Source organism: Hipposideros armiger, unplaced genomic scaffold (genome assembly GCF_001890085.2).
Source record: "Hipposideros armiger isolate ML-2016 unplaced genomic scaffold, ASM189008v1 scaffold_885, whole genome shotgun sequence".
Taxonomy (NCBI): Eukaryota; Metazoa; Chordata; class Mammalia; order Chiroptera; family Hipposideridae; genus Hipposideros; species Hipposideros armiger.
In genome coordinates this window covers 579,927-593,479 of record NW_017732235.1, presented here as the reverse complement: position 1 = coordinate 593,479, position 13,553 = coordinate 579,927, and the positions used below count along the sequence as shown (strand labels likewise).

Genomic DNA, 13,553 nt, shown 5'->3' with positions numbered 1-13,553 from the left:
GTACTCATCACACTAAATCTATACTTTCAGTGAAGTTAGTTTTTTAGAAATTTTGGTACACTGGGTGAGAAACAAAACCAGTTAACCCACTTGCTGACCATTCGTTCACTCAATTGATGAAATAATATTGTGTATTAATTACACTAAAATTGAGACTTATACAGTATTTTGAAACAACAGCCTTTCTCAGTTATTATTAGTTTTGTTCAAACATCCTAGCTTCTATTATAGATTGTCCAAGGGTCTGTCATCAATAAATAATTAAATATAAGGAAAATAAAGTTTGGGATAGTTGGTAGTTTAAAACCAGAGACTTAAAAGGTAAATGAACTAGATATTACATGTGTTCTTATTAGTGGGTTGGTGATAAGTGTCTGTAATAATATTTATAAGTGGTAATAAATCATGGCTACATTCTTTCCAATCCCCCTTTAAAACATACATCTTAATTTAAAAAATGTTAAATGGTTATGAAAGTCTTCCATGTACAGCATTATTTTCACACTGATGATTCTGGGATTATCAATATTAAATATAAACAGGCTTCACTGAAAGCACCCACTAATTCTTATCAGAAAGAGTGACATAATATCAGCTATTATATAAGAGCCCACAGTTTGGTAGCTATTCTCTAATAGTTAAATGGAGAATACTAAGTAATCTTATCTATTCCCTCAGCCACCTGGGGCGTTGTCTTTTGCAAGAAACTTAATTCCAAGAATTTATCAGAAAGTAAATATCTCAAAATTACATATTTATTCTGCTGATATTCTTCTATAGTCAACTTATTTAAGGCTGTAAAATAATGGCACCTTATCTTAAGATTTTTTTTTTCGGGCTCAAACTGTCTCTTGTGTGGTATCTAACAAAGAGAAGAAAAATATGTGAGCAGATTTCTGATTTGAGGGACATAGTTGAAATATAAGCAAGAATCTCAATTTTTAAACTCTAATCAGAAGACATATGGCCTTTGACCAAAATAAGAATAAAAATCATCTTCCTAAAACCATGCAAAAGTTTGTAACCTTTGCCTTGTCTACATCCTGTATAAAAATATTTAAGTCCCCAGTTTAAAATTTTTGGATGCCAGCACTGAGAAAGCTTCAATCCAACTCTAGCTAAAGGATAACTGAGATATATTTAGAGAAATTTAACTAGAGTTAATTACAGATGCATTAAATTCTATTTCTACATTCCATTAGATCATCACAAGGTGACATATCTGGACCATAATATTTCTCTCAAAACACAAATTATATTCTCTAATGTATTATTGCCTGTCAATATATAAAATTTTTATTTGAACAAGTTTTATATTTTTCTAAATGTACTAAGTGAAGATATTTCCTATTATGTTTCTAAGAGTATTTTTATAAAGACAAATTTCTCTTCTTAAGAAATAGGTGACATTTTTGCTCTCCTCTATGAGCTGGCTGATAGAGCACTTAGATTCAAATTCAAGTTAGGTCAATGATGAACTTCTATTTTTTCCCCCAACTTATCTATAGGGTCTTGGTAAACCTACCTTCTGTTTGCAATCTAAAACCCATACTTTCAATTCCCTTGTTTGTTATTCTTCTAGCACACTCAGAACCTTAAGTATCTACTTTGAATAATTTTAATCTATTGAGCGTTTATTGTTCCAGAGGATCAAACATAAATAAACCATGATGACTACTCTCAAGTAGCCTAGAGCCTAGCAGGGGACAGGTTTGCACCAGGTGTCAGGGGAACAGAGGGAGCAGAGAGGACGGGGAAGTCTTTCAGCAGATGTTCTTGAGATGGCTTTTCAAGGAAGAATGTGAGCTACCTAGATGATTAAAGAGGAGAAAACCTACTTATCCTGTTCATTTTCTTTTCATTTACTTCATAAATATGGACTGGGCAAATAAATATTTACACTTGCAGGGCAGAGTGTGATGAGGGGAGACATTGTTCCTGGTTTCCCAAGCAGGGCAAAGACAGAGGCTTTACAGATACAATACAGCTCGATTTGGGGAACTTCATGCATGGCTGGGATACAGAGCTGCCCCAAGGAGAAGCCAGAGGAACATATATCCCTGAGGTACTTACATTACTGGTTTGAGAGAATGTTCTTTACCCCAGAAACTAGGGGCCAAAGAGACAGTAAGTGAGCAGGAAAATTCAGTAGCATACTCAAAAAGTGATGGGGAATCACACTGAATATTACAGCCTAAAGCACATTTCAAAACATTGAGGAATGATGTCGCAATCTCTAACCTGTCCAACTCACCATCACTCGTCAATTTCTGCTTCCATTCACCACTTTCCTAAGACTGTCCACTCTTTGAAAATGCAACCTTTGCATTTACTTTACAGAGAAAATAGAGACTGTTAGGATGGCATATCTCATGTTTTTATGCTGTTCTTGCATCTAGCAATGTATCGGAAGTCCTATTCTTCCTTCTCACCTCAGTGGAAGTGACATTAGACCCCTTCTTCACAGTTAATTCCCTCACCAACATTCATAATTCCCATCTCTTCAAAAAATTTGCTTCCCTCTATTTTTTGTATGTCTAAACTTACCCTTTCTATGAACTCTTATTCCTCTTAAAAAGGCCCTTCTACAACCCCACCTCTCTCTATCACTTCTTCCTCATCCTCAAAATTCATGAACGTGGATATCATTAAATGATTCTCTTTCCTTGCCTTCCATTTGTGAGCTTTCTAGAGCCACTACTTATCGAATCATTTTATCAAGTTCAATGAATATATTCACATGTGTCTTTTGTATTTTTCTCTTAAATTTCTTGGTATGATATGGCTTATATCTCACATCCGTCTTTCTAGAAATAAATGCATACATATTTTATTGATTTTTAATAAACTTTGGTTATATCCATTGGCCTCATATAAGGTTCAGTTTCTTTTCAAGAACGTTAGAAATTCAACTGACCAAGAATCAAAATGCCTACTAGTAGCTACAGGATTGCTGAAATAATCTTATATTATTGACCATAGCCAGATATTATGTCATATACTTATAAATCAGCAGTTACCTTAAGGATAACACGTTATAACTTTCATTTATTTTTTTTCTTCAATCAATTTTGATGGAACATTTAACTAACAATAAATTGTACCAGTGTGGCAGACAATGTCTGAAATGCCTGTAAATGATTTCAACCTCCTAGCATTAACATTCTGTGTAATTGCCTCCCCGTGACTATTGGATGGAATTATCAACTCAGTCATAATAAATAGAATAAGGCAGAAGTTATAGGAGGTCACTTTAGAGATTAGATTATAAATAGTCTTGGGCATGTGTTTTCTCAAACTCATGGATTGTTTACTTTAGAGGATGTCTCCTGCCATGCCATGAAATAGTTCTATAAAATGTCCACATGAGGAGGAATTGAGAACAGCCTCTGATCCATAGGCCAACACCAATGAGGCAGTGACGCCTGACAAAAATTAGGTGATCGGGCCTAGAAGTGTCTCCTCTTCTAAATCAAGCCTTCAGATTAGACTGCAGACCTGCCTGACAGCTTTTCTGCCACCTCAGGAGAGGCCTTGAGCTACAGGCACCCAGCGAAGCCATGCCCGTATTCCTGACACACAGAAACTCTGAGGTAATAAATGGTTGTTGCTTTAAGTCAAAATATGGGGCAAATTTGTTAGATGGCAATAAATAAGAAATACAACTTATCTAACTTTATTGTTAGAGGAATCTCTGTTCTAAGTCATTTTTGTATTATAAAAAAATGTGACTCTTCTCAAAGATATACTATCCGTTAGTCACAGTTAAATAGCAAGGATTATTTATGGTTACTCAAGAAGTAATAACTGCCATTAGGCTATTAGAAATCTAGGACAAATCAATTTTGAATCTGCATTTCCAAAAGAACCAATACAACTGATCATTTCATTTGTAAAACCTGGACTCTAAATGCCCCAGGTTTACAGATGAATGAATGTCTTAGAATAATATTTGCAAAGAGGAAATGTTTCAGCCTCAGGCAGCATCTCCATAATGAGGTAACTCATCTAATCCTAATGGGTTAGTCAATATCTGGAACAGATATTTCGCCTAGATTTTAGTAAGCAGCATGATTTAGCTCTGCTGAGAGGGACTGAAGTGACCTGATACCTGCAACCTTCAACCATCTGATGAAGCAGAGATGGCACAGTGTTGTAAGTGGTAAATGTTTGAGAACATGGAAGAAATGAAGAACTACCTTCCCCCTGAAACAATCAATAAAACTAGCAAAAGTCAACTGGACATCCATTGACAAGAAAAAGATAAGAATAACAATTGTGTGAAAAGTATATTAAAATTACCTTGGGACTCAGCATAAATATGCAGAAATTTTGAGAGGAAGCCAGCCTCATAAATAAGGTAAATGCATATTTTATTCATTAAAGTAATTTAAAATATGGACCTTGGAATTATTTATTTAAAAAGCAACTTAAAATATGCCTGTTCCAAGGTCAATTTGAAGAAAAGAAAGAAAGTCCATGAATTATATTCAAAACAGAGAGTTTAATTGAACATAAGATCAACTAAAGGGAAACACTAGTGCTGAGCCAATCTTCCTTTTGTAGCACAGTAATCTCATAATAAATTAGACAGCTTGACAATTTTGTGGGCATTTATTTCCTTTCTTGTTTAGGCCACAGTGAACCTATGGTGACTGCTTTCTAACTGCTTTTCCAGTCTATGTTCTGTTTTGCAGTGGTTGCACCCATTCCTGTAAGATTTCTTTTCCCAAATCAAAGACCTCATCATGCTTATTGTCTGCACAAAATCTATGGAATTAACTAAACTTCCATGACACTCCCATACATCTCCCTGCAGAGTGGGACGCAGGCAGGCTCTGTGTCCAGCCCCACAGGTTGGTTTCATGGCTTTGCTCCTTATTAGCTTTGATAAGTTTGATGTGCATGGTAATCAAACATTTCTGTATTTCAGTTTTCTTGTGCATGAAACAGAATAATGATGTTAATAATGATGAGCCTAAATGTTGACTGTGAAAATGAAAAGAAATAATTCATGATGTGTTAGGAATAGTGTCCTGATGAGTATTACTTTATTATTTTGCTATTATTGCTATTCGAGATTCAAAGTAACAAAAGATTATGAGGGTCTACCGTCCCATAGAAGGTTTTCTATATATTATCCATTTCACTTGAACAACACATTTCTGAAGGAGGAATTATTCCTTTTTTACAGTGAGGAGTCTAACATGCAGACATTTTATGTGACTTCTCTAAATTCTTACAGTGACTAAGTGCTACAGGCAAGTTCCAGCCCAGGCTTCCTGACTTTTTACTGCACAAAAGCTATCCTGCAAGACTTGTCACCTATGGCTGCACTGTGAAGAATGCTGGTTAATAGTACTGCCTAGGAATTTGAATCTCAGTTGTTTGCAATTCATACGAACTCTGATGTTCAGTTTTCTCCACTGTAAAAGATGAACAGTGATGCTCATTTTTATACAATTATTAAGAGGATTACTTCACTTAATAGTAGCTGGCATGTATCATATGTAATTTGATTAGTTTATAATCATACATATTTTTACTATTAGTTTTATTAATGTATATCAAGACGTTTAATGCCATCCTAACTTCCCATGTTTTACTTCTGCATCACCAGTGCCTCAATCTTCCCTGAGCTCATCTCTGTCTATTGAAAATGTACCCTTCTTTGGTAGGGAAATGTGTTCCTTTGTTCCAAAGCACTGCCTTGTTTTTTAACTAGATACAGATTCACAATCCTTGTGCAAGCTCTGTGGGGCTAGCTATGCTTCACATTCAGAATTTTGTCTTGTTTTAGAAAGTAGAAAGAGTCCATGTCTTGTAAACTATGTGACATCTCCTGGAAGGATCTGGAACAGAATCCATAATTAAACAGTAGCATTTTTTGCTGCAAATAGTACAAATGATCACACTCATTTGGATAAATAAAGACTATATAATAGGCCCATAAAAGATCAGGTCATATATTCTCACACATGTAGATCAGGCTAGCATACACTACTGAATAATTTAAAAAATTGTGTTCAATGTTTTTTTATTTCAGGATTGCATATAAAGAGTTGTAGACCTGTTCTACTCCCCCCCATAGTTTTGCTAGATTCTTTCTCAAGGTTATGTGGTATTCTGTCTAGCAAAATTGTGTATTGACTCATCTTAGCCTCCATTACTGTGCAAGATAAGATCTCTAAGAGCAGAGAGTGGGTTCACCTTTGTATATTCTGCAGGACTGAGGATGGTTTTCAATCCTACAAGATGTGTCAGGCGTTTTTTACAAAAAAGAAAAAAAATCACACCAATGTTCTAAATGTGTAGATGGTGATAAAAGGACTGTCTTCCAAATATGATAATACTTTTTTTTATGATCACTAATATACACAGAGTGACAATTCAAGCAGATTTCTTTGAAAAGAAGCAGTGTAAGTTACACTGGTATTCAATTCCACAAGAAGACCTCATAAAGAATTTAATCCATTAATGGTCTACCTGAATTAGGATTCCATAAAAGGTAGGTAGTGCTCCAAACTTTCAAATTCTAATCTAAATTTGGGACAAGAGGCCACAATGGGGGAACATTCTTAGCCTCTTATTTTGCAATTTATACGTAAGCAATTTAAAAGTCAATGATACATTTCTTTGACTAAAATTGATTTAATGCTGTATGTGAATATTTTTCTTCTTAGCTATGATATACTTTAAAAGAAACGTAGTAATTCTTGCCATCTCACCTATATGTTGTCCATACATGTGATAAAAGAAGCTGAAACAGTATGCGGTGTTTGTGGGTCCATAAGGGTTTTTGGGAGCTATGCTGAAAACAGGGCTGAGAAGTCGAGCCTTTTCACCTTCCAATCTTGGTCGAGATGTCTCAATGTACATATAAAAACCTTCAGAAAGACAAAATAAAATGATTAACCATGCCATTAGTAGGTAACATGAAAGTTGAAATTGTTGAGAAGTTTTAGAGTTTTCTTACAAGTACAGGTTTATAGGAGGACTTGTATCTCATTTATAAAATCTATATATGCATGATATAATATAAGGAAAAATTATCTACATAAATAAAGATAAAAGTGTTTAAAACGTATAAAAACTTGAGTCAAAATTAGAATTTTAGACTTAAATTTTCAAAAAAATAATCCTAGTCTCTCAATTATATGTTTCAGCGAGTTCTAAGATAAAACTAATGTCTGCAAACTTTGAAACTATCTGAATTATTGATACTACACATAAAATTTTATTCCTTAACCTTCAAATCTATAGCTCAGTATTCTCTTAACATTTTATATTAATTGGATTTCTAACATTTCAAGGCTGGAGTATGATTGTCATGAGCAAAGCATTTCATAGGCTCATACCTTCTTTGGAGCCACTGCGATCAGCATTTGGTCCTGTGTTTGGAGTATATTTTGTATTTCTCGTTGCAGTACTTTGCTTTGTCCAGTCAAAATTATCTGTATCATCTTGGGTGAACAAACAAATGTTACCATCTTCAAATCCACAATGAAATTCTCCTGTTAACAAATGTTAATTAAAGTGATTAACATTAATTTAATTAATAGAAACATTGCAATATTCTTATAGAAGAAATTTGAAACATTATACAGCAATAATGCAAGATTGCAGTAATGATACTAGAGTCATAATTGTGCACATGATGATGACTAAACATAAAACTATTTCATTTTAATGAAAAGAAAAATAATATTGATATAAATCAGGTTCTTATTTAATAATTTAAACCCAATCCATTTTCCTCTGAAATATTCAGATAGATGAAATTAAAAAACATTATTCACTCTTGAATTATGGCTTAAGAATTTTCCTAACACTTATTTTTCAGTATAGGAACAATCCAAACTAAAATGTCAATATGAGAATGATCTTTATTAATACACCTGACAGCATGTTAAAGCTATATTCCTTAAGGCCATAATTTTTCACACCATGTCTGAAGATACCTATTTGCACAAATGGAAGTTTACTTAGGGGAACTTAATGGCAAATTATTTTAAAAACTAGTTATTTTTCATACTTTATTCAAATGTAGATTTGCCAGATGTTTAAAATTCACTAGAAATGAAGTAACTAAAGACTTTATAAAGACCCAGTGGCAGGACTGAGATTTTTTACATGCCTGTCACATGCTGAGTTCAGAAGCAACAAATGCAGAGAGAGATTTCTTCAACTGTCCCTGAAATGAGGGTGATAGTAATGTTTCTAGGTCATCAGAGGGTTTGCTTACTGGGATATACCCTGCTTTAAATATGGGAGCAAAAAAAGGAGATGATAATGTCCACTAGACAAAAAATTAAAATTATTCTTAATTGAGAAAAATTAAACAAAGTTTATATTTATACTCATTACAGCTATGTGAAATCATAGCAACACTAATTCATGAGGCTCATCGTGGAGAAAACTTTGGCGAAGCTCAACGAGTGAATAATAAAGTCAAAACTGGGTACAGATTCCATGGAACTCACAGAGATATAAACACCTAAAGCACAGAGACTCCCGTTGACCTCCCTTCCCCACAATGGTTAGGCTTATCAGATATCCTTGGGAGTGGACTCCTTGAAGTGGGGAGCGTGCCCTGGAATTCATCTTTGTGCTTCTATACACTAACAATGAACTATCTGAAAGGGAAATAAGAAACCTACCCCATTTACAATAGCACAAAAATAATAAAATGTTTAGGAAAAAACTTAATCAAAGAGATGAGAGACTTATACATTGAAAACTACAAAACAATGATAAAAAAAATAAAGGAGACACAAGTAAATGAAATGACATCATATGTTCTTGGCTGACAAAAATTAATTTGTTAAAATGTCCATACTACCCAAAGTTATCTATAGAGTCAATGCAATCCTTATGAAAATAGCGAAGGCATTTTTTATGAATAAATACAAAAATGTTCCTAAAATGCATGTGAAACCACAAAAGACCCCAAATAGCCAACACAATTATGAGCAAGAAGAATAAAGGTAGAGGCATCACTCATTTTAAAATATATTACAAAGCTACAGTTATCAAGAGTACGGTACTTATATGCTGTTGGTGGGAATATAAATTGATACATCTATTATGAAAACACTATGAATATCCCTCAAAAAAGCTAAATATAGAACTACCACATGATCCAGCAATCTGCCTTAAGAGCATATAACCCAAAGGAAATGAAATCAGTACCTCGAAGAGATAAGCACTCTCATGTTCATTGCAGTTTTATTCACAATAGCCAAGATTTGGAAGCAACTTAAGTGTCCGTTGATGGATGAATGGATAAAGAAATTGTGGCAGATATATACAATAAGTTATATTAAGTCTTAAAAATTAAAGTTATCCTACCATTTGCAACAATATGGATGAACCTGGAGGACCTGATACTATGCGAAAAAACCAGACACAGAAAGGAAAAAGTGTATAATATCACTCACATGTGGAATCTAATAAAAGTCAAATACATGGAAGAAGAGAGTAGAATGGAGGTTGTCAGGCTGTGGGTGGGATTGAAATGAGGGAGATGTTGGTCAGAGGGTATGAACTTACACTTCTGCAAGATGGGTCAGTTCTAGAGACCTGCCTGTAGCTAACGATGCTGTATTGTATATTTAAACATTTGTTGAGAAGGTAGATCTAATGTTAACTGTTTTTATCATAATAAAAAAAAAGAGAGAAGAAGAAAGGATGGAAGGAAGGAAGGAAAGAAGGGAGGGAGGGAGGAAGGAAGGAAGGAAAACATTAGTATTTACAAATGAAAATAAAACAGAACTTCCCTTTGAGTTTAAGGAATAAGTGTTTTGTTTTGTATTCGTTTTCAGTTTAATGAATCACTGTACCTCTTTGTGTGTATTTATATTGTTTATTCTAGATGGTTATAGGGATTATAAGCAGTTAGGGGTTTGTAAATCAGTAAATTTGGGGGTAAACACTCTTCCACATAAAATATTTATGCCACAAATCTTGTACTAAACAAGACATGATCTCTTGATGCTATCAGTTGAAGATCTAATGATGACAGCAAAGTAGTTATATTCATGGATAGATAGATGTCTTTTAAGCACAATATACAATTCCTTTAGTTGTTACTTTGGAGTCACGATGAGGCAAATGTTTGATTTTAAATGTTTTCAGTTGTTTAATTACATATTATACATACAAACAAAATGTCAAAAAAATGATTGAGAATTTCAGCTTACAGACATGCCAAACTTGACTTTTTTAGGTGTTATTTTAAATTATGTATAATGAATTTTCAGACACCATTTAAACATATTTTGTGTAATTTAATTTAGCCTTGTTTAAAAAGAAAATAAAGCTTGCCCTCAAAAACAAATTTTGTAGTATTTAAGTCTCTCATAGTAAAATTAATCTACAATACTGTTTATGAAAACATGATATGCTTATAATTTTAGATATGCCTAATTATTTTCATAATTTGGGTTATTTTATTTATGACATAAGTTGTTTACAATAAATTTAAAGGAGATATAAGACCACCATATTTCACATTGGACAAAGAAACATAAGTAATCTCAACAGTTCGTTGTTTCTATTCACAAATATCTTTACAGTGAAAAACATATTACTAGAGAGAGTTTGTGAAATTTTGGCAGGTAAAATGGGAAAAAAACATACTATTTAGGACTATCATAATTTTATGATCACCCTGTCATTTTATATGAGGTAATTATAAGTTATGCAAACAGTCTATTTCTGAAAGTGTTTCTTGAAATAAGGAATATCTTGATAGGTGATGAAAATGCACTCATCTATAGAAACTTATTCAGAGTAAATGGAATATTTAAATATTAAAAGATCTCATAAAATAGGAAAGTAATAAATTTCAGGATTTTCACAAAGATATGGAACTGAAAAGGTTGACTTATTTTTGAATTTTTCACCAGATTTCCATGACAATATGATTTTGGCAGAGTTTCCAGGATTACACGGAAATGAATAAATATATCTGAAATATTCTGTATTAAGTGGTCTCCAAAACTGTGCTTCGTTTCCCTGAATCCTTTCAAAAATGGTGAAGAAATAATAAAAACTCAGGGGTAAGCAGCCTAATACCTAATAACCCTCTATGCAATGGTCTTCTTGCTCACCTACCCTCTTTATTTTTAACTTTTTCCAACTATACTGAGGTATAATTGAGAAAAAAATGTACATGTTTAAGATATACAACTTGATATTTTGACATGCATCTACATTTTTTTTTTTAAGCTGAGCCATCCTGCCACCTGTTGGCAGCTCAGCGGCTGCTCAGCAATCAAACCGCTGTTGCTCAGAGCTCAAACCATTGAGCAAGCTCTTAACCAACTGAGTCACTCGGCCGGCCCTGCATCTACATTTTGAAGTTATCACCACAATCAAGTGAATTAATATATCCATCACTCCACATATCACTGTATCATGGTTACCATTTTTTTTTCCTGTTTCTTTGTTTTCTCTTGTGGTGAGAATGCTTAAGATCTATCCTATTGGCAAGTTTCAATTATACAATACAGTATTGTTAAGTATAGTCACTATACTGTACATCAGATCCCCAGAACTGACTCTTCTTACATGACTGAAAGTGTATATACCTTCATCAACACCTTTCCATTTCCAGCTCCCTCTTCCTGGTAACAACCATTCTACTTTATGCTTCTGACTTTTACTATTTTATTTTGTTATTTTTTATTTAATAAATATTTTTCAATTACAGTTGATATTCAATATTATTTATATTAGTTTCAGGTGTACAGCATAGTGGTTGGATATTTATATAATTTACAAAGCGAACCCCCCCAATTTAAAAAATGGGACTATATCAAACTAAAAAGTTTTTGTATGACAAAGGAAATCATCAACAAAATGAAAAGACAAACTACTGACTGGGAGAGCATATTTGCCAATGATATATCCGGTAAGTGGTTAATATCCAAAATTTCTGAAGATTTCATAAAACTTAAGACCAAAACAACAAACACTCCAATTAAAAAAATGGGCAGAGAACCTGACATTTCTCCAAAGAATATACACAGATGGCAAATAAACATATGAAAAGATGCTTAATAGCACTAATAATCAGAGAAATGCAAATTATAATCACACTGAGTAATTAACTCACTCTTGTCAGAATGGTCATCATCAATAAATCTAAAAACAAGTGTTGGAAAGAATGTGGAGAAAAGGAAACCCTTGTGCATTTTTGGTGGAATTGCAAATTGGTGCAACCACTTTGGAAAACAGTATGGAGGTTCCTTGAAAAATTAAAAATAGAACCATCATATGACCCAACAATTCCACTTCTGGGTATTTATCCAAAGAAATCCAAAACCTGAATTCAAAAAGATACATGCACCCCTATGTTCAATGCAACATTATTTACAATAGCTAAGATATGGAAGCAACCTAAGTATCCATTGATAAATTAATGGAAAAAGAAGAGGTAATATATATATTTCATGCATATATATGTGTATTTTATGTATATACAATATATTTTATGCATATATATATATGCTTAAAAAAGAATGAATTTTACCATTGGTGACAATATGGTTGGACCTAGATGTATTATGCTAAGGGAAATAAGTCAGATTGAGAAAGACAAATACCATATGATTTAACTTATAAGGGAATTTAAAGAACAAAATAAATGAACAAACTAAACAGAAACCAACTCATAGATACAGAAAACAAACTGATGGTTGTCAAATGGGGTGGTGGTTGGTGGGGTGGGTGAAAATGGTGAAGGGACTAAGAAGTACAAATTGGTAGTTACAAAATAGTCATTGGGATGTAAAGTACAGCACAGGAAATATAGTCAACAATAGTGTAATAACTTTATGGTGACAGGTGGGTACTCGGCTTGTCTGAGTTTGACTATTTTAGCTTCCACATATACTCATAAGTGAGATCATGCCATAGTTGTCCTTCTGTGCCTGTTATTTCATTAGGCATAATGAACCAGGTTCATCCATGTTGTTTCAAGTGGCAGGATAAACTCCTTTTTTTAAAGATGACTAATATCCCTTTGTATGTATACAAGTACACTGCATATTCTTTATCCATTCATCCTTCGATGGACATTCAGGTTGTTTTAACATCTCGGCTTTTGTGAACACTGCTTCAATGAACTTGGCATTGCAGATACCTCTTCAAGATTGAGAATGCATTTCCTTTGGATTTATAACCAGAAGTAGGATTGATGGATCATATGGTAGTTCTAGTTTTAATTTTTTGAGAAGCCTCCATACTGTTTTCTTGAATGGCTGTAACAATTTACATTCCCATCAACAGTGTACAATGGTTAATTGAAAAGACTATCCTTTCTCCATTGTGTGGTCTTTGCACCCTCATTGAAAATCAATTTACCGTAAATTCATGGATTTATTTCTGGTATCTCTATTCTGTTCTATTGATCTAAATACACCAATATATTGATCTATATACACTGGTGTAGTTTACACCAGTGCCATACGCCTTTGAATAGCTTTATAATACATATTAAAATCAGGAAGCAGGGCCGGCCGAGTGGCTCAGTTGGTTAAGAGCTC

At 33.5% G+C, this 13,553-nt stretch overlaps 1 protein-coding gene across 1 annotated transcript in view; it reads right to left on the bottom strand.

The window, feature by feature from the left end:
• The window catches only part of MDGA2 (MAM domain containing glycosylphosphatidylinositol anchor 2), a gene marked incomplete at its 5' end in the record, with an annotated part of 518,288 nt that overhangs the window by 21,964 nt on the left and 482,771 nt on the right, over positions 1-13,553 (bottom strand). The window contains 2 exons of the mRNA XM_019630047.1: positions 6,729-6,887; positions 7,359-7,514. Of these exons, the coding sequence (XP_019485592.1) occupies positions 6,729-6,887; positions 7,359-7,514 (315 nt within the window). The remainder of the gene's footprint in view (positions 1-6,728; positions 6,888-7,358; positions 7,515-13,553) is intronic.